This window comes from Saccharomyces cerevisiae, chromosome XII, assembly GCF_000146045.2.
Source record: "Saccharomyces cerevisiae S288C chromosome XII, complete sequence".
Taxonomy (NCBI): domain Eukaryota; kingdom Fungi; phylum Ascomycota; class Saccharomycetes; order Saccharomycetales; family Saccharomycetaceae; genus Saccharomyces; species Saccharomyces cerevisiae.
Genome location: NC_001144.5, coordinates 871,464 through 888,840, shown reverse-complemented (window position 1 = coordinate 888,840; position 17,377 = coordinate 871,464). Strand labels below are relative to the sequence as shown.

General features: G+C 40.2%; 9 protein-coding genes and 1 non-coding gene across 10 annotated transcripts, besides 1 other annotated feature; 4 read left to right on the top strand and 6 right to left on the bottom strand.

Annotated features, from left to right (window-relative positions):
• Positions 1 to 30: 30 nt before the first annotated feature.
• Positions 31 to 271: an origin of replication (ARS1238; Autonomously Replicating Sequence).
• On the bottom strand, positions 209 to 3,553 carry SMC6 (DNA repair protein SMC6; the record flags this gene model as incomplete). The annotated part of the gene is made up of 1 exon (NM_001182272.1): positions 209 to 3,553. One exon carries the CDS (start codon positions 3,551 to 3,553, stop codon positions 209 to 211), a length of 3,345 nt encoding a protein of 1,114 aa, NP_013487.1.
• Positions 3,554 to 4,089: 536 nt separating this feature from the next.
• NAM2 (leucine--tRNA ligase NAM2) lies at positions 4,090 to 6,774 on the top strand (the record flags this gene model as incomplete). Its single annotated transcript, NM_001182271.3, has 1 exon — positions 4,090 to 6,774. One exon carries the CDS (start codon positions 4,090 to 4,092, stop codon positions 6,772 to 6,774), a length of 2,685 nt encoding a protein of 894 aa, NP_013486.3.
• A 142-nt stretch (positions 6,775 to 6,916) lies between these two features.
• On the bottom strand, positions 6,917 to 9,118 carry CTF3 (Ctf3p; the record flags this gene model as incomplete). Its single annotated transcript, NM_001182270.1, has 1 exon — positions 6,917 to 9,118. One exon carries the CDS (start codon positions 9,116 to 9,118, stop codon positions 6,917 to 6,919), a length of 2,202 nt encoding a protein of 733 aa, NP_013485.1.
• Positions 9,119 to 9,332: 214 nt separating this feature from the next.
• Positions 9,333 to 10,559, bottom strand: CSR1 (Csr1p; the record flags this gene model as incomplete). Its single annotated transcript, NM_001182269.3, has 1 exon — positions 9,333 to 10,559. The coding sequence occupies one exon, from the start codon at positions 10,557 to 10,559 to the stop codon at positions 9,333 to 9,335; it is 1,227 nt and encodes a 408-aa protein (NP_013484.3).
• A 565-nt stretch (positions 10,560 to 11,124) lies between these two features.
• Positions 11,125 to 11,397, bottom strand: YLR379W-A (uncharacterized protein; the record flags this gene model as incomplete). The annotated part of the gene is made up of 1 exon (NM_001395038.1): positions 11,125 to 11,397. One exon carries the CDS (start codon positions 11,395 to 11,397, stop codon positions 11,125 to 11,127), a length of 273 nt encoding a protein of 90 aa, NP_001381968.1.
• A 265-nt stretch (positions 11,398 to 11,662) lies between these two features.
• SEC61 (translocon subunit SEC61) lies at positions 11,663 to 13,105 on the top strand (the record flags this gene model as incomplete). Its single annotated transcript, NM_001182267.1, has 1 exon — positions 11,663 to 13,105. One exon carries the CDS (start codon positions 11,663 to 11,665, stop codon positions 13,103 to 13,105), a length of 1,443 nt encoding a protein of 480 aa, NP_013482.1.
• A 264-nt stretch (positions 13,106 to 13,369) lies between these two features.
• Positions 13,370 to 13,465, bottom strand: YNCL0047W. The gene is made up of 2 exons: positions 13,429 to 13,465; positions 13,370 to 13,405 (listed from the first exon to the last, which is right to left on the bottom strand). It is a non-coding gene; the product is annotated as a tRNA-Lys (tRNA).
• Positions 13,466 to 14,048: 583 nt separating this feature from the next.
• FBP1 (fructose 1,6-bisphosphate 1-phosphatase) lies at positions 14,049 to 15,095 on the top strand (the record flags this gene model as incomplete). The annotated part of the gene is made up of 1 exon (NM_001182266.3): positions 14,049 to 15,095. The coding sequence occupies one exon, from the start codon at positions 14,049 to 14,051 to the stop codon at positions 15,093 to 15,095; it is 1,047 nt and encodes a 348-aa protein (NP_013481.3).
• A 191-nt stretch (positions 15,096 to 15,286) lies between these two features.
• On the top strand, positions 15,287 to 16,015 carry PSY3 (Psy3p; the record flags this gene model as incomplete). The annotated part of the gene is made up of 1 exon (NM_001182265.1): positions 15,287 to 16,015. The coding sequence occupies one exon, from the start codon at positions 15,287 to 15,289 to the stop codon at positions 16,013 to 16,015; it is 729 nt and encodes a 242-aa protein (NP_013480.1).
• A 97-nt stretch (positions 16,016 to 16,112) lies between these two features.
• STP3 (Stp3p) lies at positions 16,113 to 17,144 on the bottom strand (the record flags this gene model as incomplete). Its single annotated transcript, NM_001182264.3, has 1 exon — positions 16,113 to 17,144. One exon carries the CDS (start codon positions 17,142 to 17,144, stop codon positions 16,113 to 16,115), a length of 1,032 nt encoding a protein of 343 aa, NP_013479.3.
• Positions 17,145 to 17,377: the final 233 nt, after the last annotated feature.

The window sequence follows — 17,377 nt, the reverse complement described above, 5'->3', positions numbered from 1 at the left end:
TTCTTAGTTATATAAATTACTGTCTATAGTGCTCGTAAAGAAAGGAAAATATTCGTACTAATAAATGTCTCTATAACAGCATGGAAAGAAAACGATTAGGTTTTTTATGTTTAGATGTAAAAATTAATTTTTTTTTCAAATATGCTGCCGTGAAAACGAATTCAAATAGACGATTACACAATATTTTGAATAATTACATGAAGAAACATTAATTATAAAAATTGGAATTATTCTGTCTCTCAGGGTCTCTCATTCTGTGGATACTAACACCAGAACTATCGATATCTGCAATTTTCCCGATATCTTGAGGAGTAATGATAATAGTTTGAGTTCTGGCAATATCCTTTAGTTTTTTCACTATGAGAGTAGTACCAATCTTCCTGTTAACCTGGTCCATGAAAACGTCGAATTCGTCCAACGCAATAATCCTTGACCGCATCGGCTTCCATGTAGCCAATAACAGCGCCATTTGGGAAAACGATTTTTCACCACCAGACAAGGTGTCAACGTTTCTTGCCTTCTCATCGTTAGTAGTCAAGATGTATATTTCTAAACTTTTGGTATCCTTAATAAAGGAAAGGTTTCCCGAGAACTTCCTTACTTTCAATGATGCGCGAAAATCCATATCTGCATCAAAACAAGTCCCTTTTTCCGCATTTTTATAGTTTTGATCACGAGCTTTGAGGGAATTATGTAACCTGTTCAGTGCTTCGTCTATCTCCATGTACTTCTTTTGACCTTCTTTATATTTATTCCTACACTTCTCAAATAATGCGATGACTTCCTCTTGCGATAATCCTAGGCTTTTTTCAGCTTTTTGAATCATTCTCGAGACTTTATCCAATTCACGCTTAATCTCCTCTTGTGTATCTGGTAAATCAACATTCTCAATTCGCTCTTTTGAACAAAATGCACAAGCATTTTGAATTTGCCTCTGTATACCTTCTTTTAAAGCTGCTACGTTAACTTCAATTTTCTTTATATTTTCTAAGTAGACTTTTTTTTTATCCTCGTAGTAAATGGTATCATCTTTGTATTTTTGAATTTTAGATTGACGACTGTTGATGTCCTCTTTTAATTGTTGCAGTTCATCTTGTGCTTCCACCAATGCTAATTTCGTAGAATCGTATTGCTCTTTAATTGGCTGAGCTTCCTGTGCAATTTGCTCAATTTTCAGCCCTAATTCTTCTTTAGCGGCTTCGTAACTGGCGATGGCTTGTTCTTGATTTTTCCTCTCATTTATTTTCGAATTTAATATACCAGTATCAACTACTTTGCCAACATTCATTTTTAATTCTGTCATCCTAAAATTAGTTTTTCTCATTTCATTTTTGGTACTCTTGAGTCTGCCATCTATTTCCTTTAATCTTGACCTCACTTCACTTAGCTTTTCCTCGTAACGGTCCCGTATATTTTGTAATTCTTTGGTCTCTTGTTCAATCAAGTCCTTTAAATATTGAGTCCCATTGTCGGATGAAGAGTTGACCTTTAATCTAATTTTATCTTGATAAGTAACCGTATCTAGTCGATATCCGCCAGAGAGCTGGAACCCACTACGTCTATCTCTTAGCGATAAAGCCATATTCACGTTCACGGGATTTCGTTGCAAGAAATTTCTGGCTTCGTTTTTATCTTCAATTAACACTATTCTTTCAATTCTACTTAAATCAACGAATAAGCATTCAATTTCAGGCTTTGAAAATTCTAGTGCATCCACAATAGTTGGATAATTTCCATGCGCTCTACCTTTCGAATAATCAAATTGACTCAAGCAATAAGTAACAATGGGTATATTACTTCTTATGCCACACGACCTCATAATGTCTCTAAATAACCTGTTATCCTTTGGATTCGACACAACAAATGCATTTAGCGAAGATGAAATAGCCCTTTGAATAGAACGTGTCCACTTCTCAAAACCTTTTCTAATTGTTACAAGGGAACCCAGAGGTCCAATTGCCGGAGTTTCGAACTCGTTTTTTCTTTGCTCTATTGTCCTTAAGAGCCGATCCATGTTACGATCAAAATTCATTAAGAAAGTATCATTACCCTTAGCAATATTCTGCAATTCCACTTTTTTGTTTTGAATGCTGCGTGAAATTGTCCTCAATTCAGACTCACGTTCATGTTGGATGTCTCTTTCCTCATTCTTCACATCTTGCAAACTTACAACTAAAGAATTGTTTACCTCTCTCAATTTTTCATTAGCTTTTTCTAACTGTTCAAGCTCCTGTCTCATCTGATCTTTATCACCGCCCATTTCCTTCGTGAGTTCTTCTTCTAAATGCGCAATTGTTTTATTCAAAGCATCTACTTTTTTTCTACCTTGATCGATATTGCTTTGTGCTTCTGCTTGGTTGCTTTTCTCCTTTTCAAACCTGCTTTTGACATCTCTTAACAGTTCCCTTGCATTTTGATGCTCACTATCTTTTTCATTAACATAAATGACCTTTGCATCAATTTGCGCTTCAATAGTAGTACCATCAGATGTATATCTTTCAATCTTTTCTTGCCTATTCCTAATTTTCTCAGTAACTTCATCAACTTTCTGTTGAATGCCACTGATTTCATTCTCTAAATTTTTACAAGCATCTGTATTATGGGCAACATCGATCCATAACGATTTCGCTTGCAAAAGCATTTTCCTTTCGTTCAAGTCTGAAGTCTGATTTAATTCCCTTAACAGTTTTTTGGCATCTTCGTATTCAGCTTTCAAAGACTTCAAATTCTCCAGGTGCAGAGCCATATTTTCTTGTGCACTATCGTGAATAGCACTGGCGTAAAGCAAATTCTCGGTAATTTCTTGAAGTAAAGTACCCTTCATAAAATGGCTATACTTATCCTGTGAGGTACTAGCAGTTAAGAAAGACCTAGCAGCGTCTTGTGACAGGAAACACATGGGGTTGCTTACAGGAACAGAAAAATAGTCCACTACCGTCTGAATATCCTTTTTCTTATTGCTAATTTCCTTGCCGTTTTCCGACCTTAAACTAAAAGAAGCGGGCCCATCTCTCTTAATTATCCTTTCTACTATAATTTCGTTACCAAAAATACCTTGCTGATAAGCACCATACTTGCTATTATCCAGATGAAGGATGATTTTAGCAGAATAACAACCTTCACGAATCAAATCCTTCAAAGAGGAACCTCTGTTAGTCTCGCTAGCCTTGGCTCCCAAACCAATAGTAATGGCGGTCAAAATTGCACTTTTACCACTACCATTATTACCAACAATAAAATTCAGCCTAGAACCAAGCTCAAGTTCAAAATGTTCATGGCACATAAAGTTTCGCAAGATCACTTTCTTAATATATCCTGAAGGTGACTCTTCCAAAAAGTTATCTTGATCCGCCGTGGCCACGTCAGAGGAGCTCCTAAACCCGCTGTCTTCATCTAGTGTATTGCTGTTAAACTGTGTCATGGGGGCAAATTGATGACGTCTGCGTTTTCTCTGCTGCTGCTGCTCTTCGTTTTCCTGCTGCGCAGTCAGTGAAAGTAGCTCATCATCAACCTGCTCTATAGGTCTTTTACCACTAATCGTAGTCGAAATCATACCATTTAGCAATCTAACAAGAATATGCTCTTTATTATTATTAACAGCAGCTACTTATCTCTTGCGAACCTATATGCCTCTTGTCTTTTTTTCTTATTATGAACTTCACTACATGAAATATAAATATTCATGTTGATAGATCCAAACATTGAAATTTAGTATACGCGACGCGTTTTTGGCAAGTTTAACTTAGAATTTTCACTATAAAACAGAAATTTTGATAAAACTTGGATGAAAATGTTCCTTTTGCCTAACTATCAAATACCACAGAAAAATCTTTAATACCATGCCATACTACTCCTGGTCTGTTCATGAACTTGCTTGACATTTCCCTACCTCTGACACACTTTTTGATCCAAGAATCTCATTTCTTATCTCCGCGAAGAATCAAAGAAACCGAAGAAAGTCGTTTTGTTGCTCCGGTGGAGAATCAAGAACTTGGAGGAAGGAGCACAGCAGAGTGTTAAACAAGGCGCTAGTACTCTATATTGTAGAGTCTGTACGTGAATAAATCGACGTGTGTGTACGGTGGAAAAATGCTGTCTCGACCTTCAAGCCGATTCCTATCCACTAAAAGGGGCCCTGGACCTGCAGTGAAAAAATTAATTGCAATTGGGGAGAAATGGAAACAGAAGACAACCCGTGGCTTGCCTAAGCAGGATACTCTGAATAGCGGGTCGAAATATATTCTGTGCCAGTTTCCATATCCTTCTGGGGCGCTTCACATAGGACATCTCCGAGTTTATGTCATTAGCGACTCTTTGAATAGATTTTACAAACAAAAAGGGTACAACGTGATACATCCGATGGGATGGGATGCTTTTGGGTTACCTGCCGAGAACGCTGCTATAGAAAGAAGCATTAATCCGGCCATATGGACTAGGGACAATATTGCAAAAATGAAACAACAAATGCAAAGTATGCTGGCAAATTTTGATTGGGACAGAGAAATAACTACATGTGATCCCGAATACTATAAATTCACCCAATGGATTTTCTTAAAACTTTTTGAAAATGGCTTAGCTTATCGTAAAGAAGCAGAAATTAATTGGGATCCCGTTGATATGACAGTTTTGGCTAATGAACAAGTGGATGCCCAGGGCCGTTCTTGGAGATCAGGGGCTATTGTGGAAAAGAAGCAGCTAAAACAGTGGTTTTTGGGAATAACGAAATTCGCTCCTAAATTGAAAAAGCACTTGAACCAACTGAAGGACTGGCCTTCCAACGTGAAGCAAATGCAAAAAAATTGGATAGGCGAATCTGTGGGTGCAGAATTAGTGTTCAAAGTTGCGGACCCCAAATTTGAAAACTTGATTGTCTTTACAACAAGACCGGAAACTCTTTTTGCTGTACAGTATGTTGCTCTCGCATTAGACCACCCAATTGTACAAAAATACTGCGAGGAAATGCCGGATTTAAAAGAGTTTATACAGAAAAGTGATCAATTACCAAACGATACGAAGGAAGGATTTCAGTTACCTAACATAAAGGCCGTAAATCCCTTAACTAAAGAGGAAGTCCCCATATTTGCAGCTCCATATGTGGTCAGCAGCTATGGTTCAGCACCTAGTGCAGTAATGGGTTGTCCAGGACACGATAACCGAGATTTTGAGTTTTGGCAAACAAATTGTCCTGGTGAACATATCAAGACGTGCATAGCACCTTTTTTTGACGATGCTTCAAAAGTAACTGAACAGGAAAGACAAAGAATAATTGATACTGTCCCGTTCACATCTACTGACGGTGTCCTAACCAAAGAATGCGGAGAACACTCAGGAGTTCTCACTGTAGTGGCAAGGAAATCGATAATGGGGATGTTGAATAGCGAAGGACTGTCTAAGAGCGTCGTTAGATACAAAATTAGAGATTGGCTGATAAGTAGACAAAGATACTGGGGTACTCCAATACCCATCATTCACTGCGACAACTGTGGACCTGTCCCCGTTCCAGAAAGTGATCTACCTGTCAAGCTACCAGAACTTGAAGGCTTGGATACAAAAGGGAATCCGCTGTCCACAATCGATGAATTTGTAAATGTCGCCTGTCCTTCATGCGGGAGCCCTGCGAAAAGAGAAACTGACACCATGGATACTTTTATCGATAGTTCTTGGTATTATTTCAGATTCTTGGATCCCAAAAACACTTCAAAACCATTTGATCGTGAAATTGCAAGTAAAAATATGCCGGTTGATATTTATATTGGTGGAGTAGAACATGCTATCTTACACTTGTTATACTCAAGGTTTATTGCTAAATTTCTCGGATCTATCAATGCATGGAGCGACCCTGCTGGCATCTTCGAACCATTCAAAAAACTGGTGACACAAGGAATGGTTCAAGGGAAAACCTATGTTGACCCCGATTCTGGTAAATTTTTGAAGCCTGACGAGTTAACCTTTGTAAATGACTCTCCAGATGGCAACACAGTGATTATTAAATCAAATGGCAAGGTTCCGGTAGTCTCTTATGAAAAAATGTCGAAATCTAAATACAATGGTGCAGATCCAAATGAATGTATTTTAAGACATGGACCTGATGCTACGAGAGCACATATCCTCTTCCAAAGTCCAATTGCAGATGCCCTGAATTGGGATGAATCCAAGATTGTTGGTATAGAACGTTGGTTGCAGAAGGTTCTTCATTTGACCAAAAATATTCTCAGTCTCGAGAAGGATTTGGCAATAAGTAAAGACTACAAGACCCCGACCGACTTAAATGATGCAGAAGTGAAATTTCACAACGATTTCCAACGCTTCTTGAAATCAATTACGGAATCATTTGAAGTTAATCTATCGTTAAACACTGTAATATCTGATTATATGAAGCTAACCAATATTTTAGAAAGTGCATTGAAAAAAGGTGAAGTAAGGAATGAAATGATAGTACAGAATTTACAAAAGTTGGTAACCGTTATATATCCTGCTGTCCCGTCAATTTCAGAAGAAGCTGCAGAGATGATCAACTCCCAAATGGAATGGAACCAATACCGCTGGCCAGAAGTTGAGCGCACTACTGAGTCCAAATTCAAAAAGTTTCAAATTGTGGTAAATGGCAGAGTCAAATTCATGTACACGGCTGACAAAAACTTTTTGAAATTAGGTAGGGATGCTGTTATTGAAACTTTGATGAACTTACCGGAAGGGAGAATGTATTTGATGAATAAAAAAATCAAAAAATTTGTCATGAAATTCAATGTGATTAGTTTCTTATTCCACAAGTAATCATATGACGCCATGAATTTACCACTAGTGCTTGTAAATAGTTAAATATTAATGCCTTATAGATATAAATTGTCCAATCTCCTTTTTGGAAGTTATAATATATATATATATATATATATGTATATAAATGTGGATGCATATTCTAAGAATTTTGAACGCTATACTTTGAGAGACTCTTCAAATATGTAAACAAGAATGCTGCAATGTCTCTATATGGATTAGCAGTGTTACTCAAATGCATTAAAATCTTTACTCTCAAGTCGTGAATGTTATTAACGCCCTTTATCCAACCATGCTGGCCAATCTCATCATGATGAACTCGAAAGAAATTGTTAAACGTCTCTTCATTTATGATCCCACTGGTGAATTTTATTTTGGTATTTTCGGCCGTTTCCAGTCGTCTTAGAATAATAATACATATGTAGGATAGCGCTGGTATACCAGTTATCGTGAAAAATTTAGCGTTCTTGAAGTCTGCAGTTGGGATATAAAGATTCTCCAAAATCTGCTTAAAGAAATCTGGTGAGACTCCAAACAAACTTTTGGATGACAGAACTTTATTCCTGTAAAGATAATTTGTCAAATCCATGATATATTGGTTCTGCATCCGAACGAATTTGTTTGTTGACGGGTATTGCATCAATTTATTTTTCGTAGCAACCAAGTACCTGCACGCAGCTGATAATAGCAAAGGATCGTCCGAACTGAACACTTTATTCATGATGTCAGGGCCCACAATCAAATATTGGATCGCATAATCCGACTTCGTTTGTTTCGACAGTTGAGTTAAAATATCTAACGAGCTGATGAAAGCCATCGTAGAAAATCTGTTTGAAGTAGCATTGTTAAAGATTTTGTCCAAAGTTAGCAGGCTTTGCATGTCATGCAGTAGTGTCAACCCGAGTGCTATCAATTTATCATCTAAAACCCAGTTTGTAATCATTTGTAAAACGTAAAAACAAGTTTCAGAAAATGTGCAATTATTGTCGTGACCATCTCGTGTACTCCACATAAAAATACTGGCCATAAACTTAACGAAAAATTCCCTTGTACCACTGATTAGTTCAGGCTTCCATAATGGCAAGATTCCGCCACAAACCTTTTTCAACGTAAGCTCATCGAGTTTTAAGTATTTCAAATTACAAAACGTTTGAATAATGCGAGAAGACAGTTTATTATCCATTGAGGACACCGAAATAATAATGGGAATAACTTCTTGCGGAGTCTCTATCTGATGTGCAAAGCATCGCTTCAATTGCCAAATGCACCATTCGTATGGTGATGACGACTCATCGCGGCTATTTTTAATGAGAATGATACTAGAGTACAAGTGTTTGAGAGAATCCCTAGACATGACTTTTCGCGGCAGTAAAACATTGCTGTTTAAAGATGGCTTCATCATGTAATCTACATCATTGGGAATATGCAATTGTGGCCAGTTTTGAGCTAATTGTTCCAATGAAGTGACATCCCAAAGAGAGACCGTACTGTCAGAGGGAACATATTCTGGAAGTGATTGAAGTCGAAGTGGGTATATAGAATCAGCACCTAATTGATGAATTTCACTCAAGTACATGTCAATTGTGTTTTGGACAGTGTCAGCGGGAAAATTAGCGGGATGTGCTCTGGATAATATTCTTTTCAAAATGGATAGGAAATGCGCATCCAATTTTAAGTTTCGATGACTTTTCAAAGTCTTTCTATTGCAATTGATGGTAATTATTGATTCAGTAATCTGACTGGATGCGCCCACGAGACATTGAAATCGTTGCAAAATAAGCGTCGCACTACCGGGAGCGTCCCGGTAACCTGGATGCATAGCGCATCTCTTGATAATAGACAACTTCCAAGGTTTGACATCAACGGGCGTCGTGGCTTGCCAAATAACCAGGGGAGTTATCCACTTCTGTAAGAACGAGAATTGCCATAAATGTAACCAGATAGAACTGGATATATTGTGTTCTCGTTCTGAATGTACAGGAAATAGGAAATAAACATGCACTAACCATTTGCACAACGCAGATTGTAGGACCGGAGGCGTTTGTATGCGATATCTAGAGAATACCGTTGGCGTACCGAGATGGTTAATAATCTCCAAAAGAAGTTCCTTCGTCAAGTAGCCATCAGGTAAAAAGCAATTTTCGACGATGTACACTTTTGTAACTGTGTCTATTATGGAAGTTTCACAGAGTAACCTTACAAGTGCTTGTAGTTGCGGCGAAGAAAGACCATATTGTTTTGATTTTTCGTATAGCAGGCTTAAAGTGGTTTTAAGGGCCTGTGGTGGCGTTCGTTCGTTAGCATTCGTTAGTGAGAGGATGATATCATCTAGTATAAGACTCATTCATGTAAAAAAAACAAAAATTGAAGGGCGAACCGTATTAGCAGGCGTATTGTTTTTCATTTCATAGTTGATTGTTTTTGATAATAAATGATTCTATAATTTTTCGCGTATTATACAAATAAAAGTAAAAGAAAAATAAGATAGAGGGACATATAAAGAAATAGATGTTTTTATAATAAAGGTCTATACAGTATGGAGCGTCGCGTGGCTTGGCTCAAACTTTTAGAGAACCATTGTAGTCATAAACGGATCTTGATCTGATGTACGGATCTAACTTGGAGTAGTTTTCACAAAGAGCGGTGGAAAGTTGTACTCTTTTCTCCTGCAGTTGAATGTATGCTGGATCGTTCAATGGCTGGTGTTCAATCCATTGGGCAGTGACAGTCAAGAATTGTTCGACCAATTCTTCTCTCTCCTTTTCGATCATAGCGCGAGTCTCGGTGTCTTTCAGATGGACGTCCAAAGAGCCATCTGGTGGAGTGTAATGATCCAAATCATTGTCATTTTCTCCGCCCAGATACCTAGGGATGTATTGGGGTTGGATAAACTTGTGCAATTCGTCGATATTCTTAGTGAAAACAATCTTGGACGCGACGACCGGATCCAGCCAATTCTTGATGATGTTCCAAATCGGGTTAAAGATCCAAGGGGCCTTATGGATAAGTAGATGGCCCAAAGATTCCGGGTAGTGAGCCTCAAAACAAGTGATTAGAAACTTGACGGGGGCATAGTCCATATTGGACATGGAGAACCCGTTCAGATCGAACAAGATGGTGGTGGATGCGGGGTAGTTTTCTTTGAAGAAAAGCTTTGATTGCTCGATGACCAACAGGGAGAATTTTTCCAGCTCCTGTTCAGTTTGGTCGGAAGAATGATGTAATCTAGGTCTCACAAGGATGACTGGCCTCATGTCATTGTCGTAACCCTGGATGGTGGCCTTTTGCAATTCCAGGTTCTTAATGACACCGGTCTCGTTATTCTCATACACAGCTCTTTCGCCACCGTTTATGATCTTGTTAATAGTGTCCTTGCGCCAGTACAAATCGTGACCCAACATGGCGATGGTCTTGTCTGCGTTCCACTTTCTGGCTCTGATAAACTTCAAAATGGTGGCGTCTGGAGTTTCATTCTTGATATCGTGCCAGAACTGCTTCTTGGTCGTTTGCGGGTCTAGATTGGCTAGTGCCTTGTGTATCTTGCCCTTTTCATAGAGGTGTGCCGCTTCAGCGGCTTCGCTGGAGTCCTGTGTATGGTCTGAGGACTGAAGCTTGCTAAACCAGGATGATTTCTTCTTCTTAGCAGGGGTGGACGAGGAGTGGAGGGAGTTATTAGGGAAAATATGAGTTCCATCCACGGGAACTTGCCACAGATGGAAAAGGTGTGTCCAAATTTGCTTAAGGACGACCTCCTGGTCTTCGGTCAACTGTCTATCAAAGGACATAATCTAGTTTATATGTGGTCTTCTTATGTGCTTTTGTGCTTTTATGCTTCTGTGTGCGTACGTATCCGTATATTTGTATGTTTGATTTTGTTTAAAGGAGCGTAAGTGACAAGTGCCAAGATTTAAAGAGCGTACCAAACGCTATTGTTTTCACCATGTGAACAAAGCTGTAACGATTTTATGTACGTACGCAAGAGGACGATGCCGATTGAAGGCAGGAGCTCAACAAACACGAAACAAAACAACGAAGAAAGAAAAGAAATATATCAGAGAACAGAGACCGCCTCGTTTAGGGCCGCACGTATACCGCGCACTCTTGGGACGCAGGGACGCGATGGCCTTGCCATGTGCAAGATAAACAAGCTGTCAACGGCACAAGTAGCGTTTATTTGAGACCTGCTTGCTTTAGCTTGCATCATCTCTTGTTCTTCTTACAGTGGTCGCCTTAGACCATCCCATTAGCCAGTTCATGGCCAACTCTCCGTGTGACATGACGAGTGGTTTTCCCGAGTGGAAAGGTTCAGAAATGCATCTGGATTCCGATGGCATACGGTAATTGCCGGCATTATAACACTGTACTACCGAATCCGTCGTTCGTCACCATATTAATTTTCACTCTTGTTGCAGTTATACCGCTATAAGCAATTGAGCCTGCTGAAAGCTTGCTATAAGCTAGAATGTATTGAATGTATTCATCTTCCTTACATCTCTCTCTCTCTTCACACTTGTTACCCGGCGCGGCAGCGCTCCAGATTTTTCGCTTTACGTGTTCTCTCTCATTCTCTTTGTCGTTCTCTCTCATTCTTTCTTTCGGCAACTTTTGCCAAACAACAAGCATAATTCCTGCCTTGAATTGGCGTTACGGTGGTAACGTAGTTTAGTGTAAAAACAACAAATCAAGGACCTCACTTTGCACCCTCCATCCTCAATTCCTGCTCCCAATCGGAAACTTCAGCGGCCTCCGAACTAACCTTTTTTTCAGTCCTCAATTCAACCTCACTCCATTTACTACAAGGTTCAGTTGGTGAAAGCAAAAGAAAAAAACATAGTTAAATATAGTAGCAAGTAGAAAAACTGACACTGGTTCACGCTTTACTTTGAAAATGTCCTCCAACCGTGTTCTAGACTTGTTTAAGCCATTTGAATCTTTCCTGCCGGAAGTGATTGCTCCAGAAAGGAAGGTTCCATACAACCAGAAACTTATCTGGACAGGCGTTTCTCTACTGATCTTTTTGATTCTGGGCCAGATTCCGCTGTACGGGATCGTGTCCAGTGAGACTTCCGACCCTCTGTACTGGCTACGTGCCATGCTGGCCTCCAACCGTGGTACTTTACTGGAATTGGGTGTTTCGCCCATCATCACTTCATCTATGATTTTCCAATTTTTGCAGGGTACTCAGCTTTTACAAATCAGACCTGAGAGCAAGCAGGACAGAGAGCTGTTCCAAATTGCTCAAAAGGTGTGCGCTATTATTCTGATCTTGGGCCAAGCCCTTGTGGTCGTCATGACAGGTAACTACGGTGCCCCTTCGGACCTCGGATTGCCCATCTGTTTGTTGTTAATCTTTCAATTGATGTTTGCATCGCTGATTGTGATGTTATTAGACGAATTGCTATCTAAGGGTTACGGCTTGGGTTCCGGTATTTCTCTGTTCACGGCAACCAATATTGCCGAACAAATTTTCTGGAGAGCGTTTGCTCCTACTACAGTCAATTCCGGTCGTGGTAAGGAGTTCGAAGGTGCTGTGATTGCCTTTTTCCATCTTTTGGCTGTCAGAAAGGACAAGAAAAGAGCCCTTGTCGAGGCCTTTTACCGTACCAATCTACCTAATATGTTCCAAGTGTTGATGACCGTGGCCATCTTCCTCTTTGTTTTATATTTACAAGGCTTCCGTTACGAATTGCCCATCAGGTCAACCAAAGTGAGAGGTCAAATTGGTATCTACCCCATCAAACTCTTTTATACTTCCAACACCCCAATCATGTTGCAGAGTGCATTGACTTCTAACATTTTCTTGATCTCTCAAATCCTTTTCCAGAAATACCCAACCAATCCATTGATTCGTTTGATCGGTGTTTGGGGTATCAGGCCGGGCACCCAGGGCCCTCAAATGGCCTTGAGCGGGTTGGCCTACTACATCCAACCATTAATGTCTTTATCCGAAGCTCTTCTGGACCCTATCAAGACCATCGTCTACATCACATTTGTTCTTGGTTCATGCGCAGTATTTTCCAAGACATGGATCGAAATCTCCGGCACTTCCCCACGTGACATTGCCAAACAATTCAAAGATCAAGGCATGGTCATTAACGGTAAGAGAGAAACCTCCATTTACAGAGAATTGAAGAAGATCATTCCAACTGCTGCTGCTTTCGGCGGTGCTACCATCGGTGCTCTTTCTGTTGGCTCCGACCTACTAGGTACTTTAGGTTCTGGGGCATCCATTTTGATGGCTACTACCACCATCTACGGCTACTACGAAGCTGCCGCCAAGGAAGGTGGGTTTACTAAGAACCTCGTTCCAGGATTTTCTGATTTGATGTGAATATAAAATGAAAATAATATCCAAAGAAAAAAAAAATCGCATTTAGCCACACCCCTCCCTCTATTTTTTTATTTTGTTACCATAGTTTTATCAACGCCTTCTTACACCTGTATAGAGCTAAATAACTATATATATGTATGCGCAAATAATTCCTAGAAAATCGTCGATTTTTATAAATTCTAACCGCCGATTAACAATATCATACGCGATCTAAATTTATAATAGGCGTGAAGCAAAGGAAGTTGATAAAAAAAAAGTAAAGAACTCCTCATAGGGGGCTCGAACCCCTGACATTTCGGTATCCTTGCTTAAGCAAATGCGCTTAAAAGCCGAACGCTCTACCAACTGAGCTAACAAGGATGAGTTCTTCGAATTTTCCAGTCTAAGATAGACAACCCATCAAACTGCATGGTCCCGGGCTAACTTCTGCTCTCTTTTCCGGACGGATGGAATCGCCGCTTTTGAATTCACCTCCGGGGTATTATTATTATTCTTAGTAGTCGCGGTCGTGCGGACACCCGGAGTTATGCGGGCCCGAAAGCTCATTATGTAGTAAAGCTAGGTAATGTTAAGGGCGTAAGAGCCAACGCAAGGCAGCAATAGCCTGGTATTCCCACATATCAAGAAAGCTTAAAAAGTTGAGACAGGGAATTTGAAGGCGAAGATTGCCGAACTGGCCAATACCCACTACTTTTTTTTTGGTTTGCTTGGTTTCTTCCTGTCGCTTGCCAACTTGTGGCATCTTCCCCACACTATATTATAAGGATCGTCCTATGTATAGGCAATATTATCCATTTCACTCGCTAACAAATGTACGTATATATATGGAGCAACAAGTAGTGCAATTACAGACGTGTATTTTGTCTTGATCTTGCTTTTTGTATGATAGGCCTAAGAATAACAGTGCGAACATATAAGAAACATCCCTCATACTACCACACATATGCCAACTCTAGTAAATGGACCAAGAAGAGACTCTACCGAAGGGTTTGATACCGATATCATCACTCTTCCTAGATTCATAATCGAGCACCAGAAGCAATTTAAGAACGCTACTGGTGATTTCACATTAGTACTGAATGCCTTGCAATTCGCGTTCAAATTTGTATCTCACACCATCAGACGTGCTGAATTGGTTAACTTGGTTGGGTTAGCAGGCGCTTCCAACTTCACTGGTGACCAGCAAAAGAAGTTGGACGTTCTAGGTGATGAAATATTTATCAATGCCATGAGGGCTAGTGGGATCATCAAGGTCCTTGTATCTGAAGAACAGGAAGACTTGATCGTTTTTCCCACAAACACGGGCTCATACGCAGTGTGTTGTGATCCTATTGATGGCTCCTCAAATTTGGACGCCGGTGTCTCCGTTGGAACTATCGCGTCTATATTCAGACTGCTACCAGACTCATCAGGTACTATAAACGACGTACTGAGATGTGGTAAAGAAATGGTAGCCGCTTGCTATGCCATGTACGGATCCTCTACGCATCTAGTATTGACATTGGGTGATGGAGTTGATGGGTTTACCTTAGACACAAACTTGGGCGAATTCATCTTGACTCATCCTAACTTAAGAATTCCGCCTCAAAAGGCCATCTACTCAATTAATGAAGGTAACACCCTCTACTGGAACGAGACTATAAGAACATTTATTGAGAAAGTCAAACAACCCCAAGCAGACAACAACAACAAGCCTTTCTCGGCTAGGTATGTTGGATCCATGGTTGCTGATGTTCACAGGACGTTTCTTTACGGTGGCCTTTTCGCATACCCTTGCGACAAGAAGAGCCCCAACGGAAAACTGAGGTTGCTTTATGAGGCCTTCCCAATGGCTTTCTTAATGGAACAAGCAGGGGGAAAAGCGGTCAACGATCGCGGAGAGAGAATCTTGGATTTGGTGCCAAGTCATATCCATGACAAATCTTCTATTTGGTTGGGTTCTTCAGGTGAAATTGACAAATTTTTAGACCATATTGGCAAGTCACAGTAGTTCAATGATCGCCTTCTTTTCTTATTTTCTTTGTTCTGTACTTTAGTACGCGAAAAAAAAAAATCTGTATATGTCCTTATATATATATATATTTATATATATATATGTGTATGTATGTGTACCGTAAGCATTACTCCTTCTAATAATGAAAATTCTTAGGAAAAGAGAAAGGAAGTAGCGAATGGAATGGGATGGAAGTTTTAAAGAACATTAGAATTTATCCTTTGTCAAACTTCATCACATCAACCAAGAACTATATAAACCTACCAAATGAATTAAGAAACCTAATTAGTGAAGAGCAGGAGAGTAAACTAGGGTTCTTGCACATCATTGAAAGTGATTTTAAACCTTCGGTAGCGCTGCAAAAGTTGGTGAATTGTACTACGGGGGACGAAAAGATCCTAATCATAGATATAGTATCAATATGGTCCCAACAAAAGCAAAGACAGCATGGCGCGATCTACATGAATTCGCTATCTTGCATAAACATCACGGGATTAATCGTATTTCTAGAGTTACTGTATGACTCTCCCATGGATGCGTTAAGGAGGTGCCAGGTTGATAATTTCAACTTTCAATTACGAGGAATAGTAATCGACAATTTGTCTTTCTTGAATTTTGAAAGCGACAAAAACTATGATGTAATAAATTTATCGAAATTTGAAAAACTGTTTAAGATTCTAAGGAAACTAAGAGAATTTTTGGGCTGCTGGATCATCACCAAAAGTTTTCCCACAGACTTCTATAATGGTATCGAAAACACCTTAGTTGATAAGTGGTCAATCAAGAGGAAAAGCGGCGTTACACTGTACCCCACAAAACTACCTGATTCATACATGAAGGGAATGGATCTGATAATCTACAGAGAAGTTGTTGACGGCAGGCCACAGTACAGAAGGATAGCCGCACTTGAAGAATGATAAGAGAAGGAAAAAAAACATTAAAAACTCAGATACATAAATTAAATATCTACTAGTACTAATAAAAACAGGGGAAAAGTCGTTATGCTGCCGGGAATCAATGGTATTTATAGCCGCATTGTTTACCTACGTGTTCGTTGAGCCAAACGTCAACGTTCTCGAACTTCAGGCCGCAATGCTTACATCTACCAGGAACAACATTTCTATCCTTTTTCTTCGTGCCTGGCGGGTATTCAAAATGCAAAGCCTTTAAATGGTTTTTGAAGGTGTCGCAACGTGAGAACACCCCCGTCTGGTGACAATTGGAAGTCTCAAAATTTAAAGGTTTCAGTTTATACGGGTACATATCCATGTCCAATTGTATTAAGGTGGAGTTGAATGGGCACTTGAATGTGCCCTTGATTTGATGCAACGATTTCAATTGTGCATAATCTGTGACAGAATTCATCGGTGTCATTTTTTCATGGGTATCATCATCATTGGGAGAAACGGATCCTCCCTTACCATCATTATGGTTCGAAAGTACTCCCGATTGGGACAGTATCTCATCCTTCCAATGTCTTTTCTTATGCCTCAATAAGTCATTGTTCCTGGCGAACCCGCGGTGGCAGATGGGACACTTGTGAGGCCGATCCTCTGGCGTCAAGTGCGTTGCCTTGTGCGTGGTCAGATTGGCATAAAAATTACGACAAATTGGACATTGCTTCTTTTTCCTTGGCTTATTGATTTTGGTGCTATGGGGGGTACTCACCCCGGCACCGCCAACAGATGAAGGACCAGCCACTTTTAAAATTGGTGAAATGGAACGTGAAGGTGATGCAGATGAAGAAGTTTCCGATGCAGAAGCGGAACCTTCCGTAGGCTGCTGCACGGAGGGAAGGAAGCTCGAGCTGGAGTTCGACCGGGACACATCATTGGAGTGCGGAAGCAACTGATAGCTCAGCATCGACGATGATGCGCCCGCACTGCCACTGCCGTTACTAATGTTCATATTAGGCAGTGTCGGATGTGTCGAGGCGGACGAAGCCTCGCCATTATATTGTCTCTCGGCTGCCTTGATAAGGTTGTCAAATGACGAGATGGGAGGCAACGTGATGTGGTTCATAGCACTATTGTTTGCATTACTCATCGCTCGCTGCACATGCCACACAAAAAACACCCACCCTGATTTCTCGAAACCAACTTTTTGTCACCAACATGCAGCGCTTACCAACAGTCTGTCTTCTTTATACCGTTGCTTTGTTCCAGATGGTACTGCCATGCTTCCAACGGCTACAAAAAAAACACCGCAACGGCGAAAAAATGGCGCAATTATTCACCGTGTAGTCATTTACCACGGCCGGGAAAGCGCGAATGGGATCA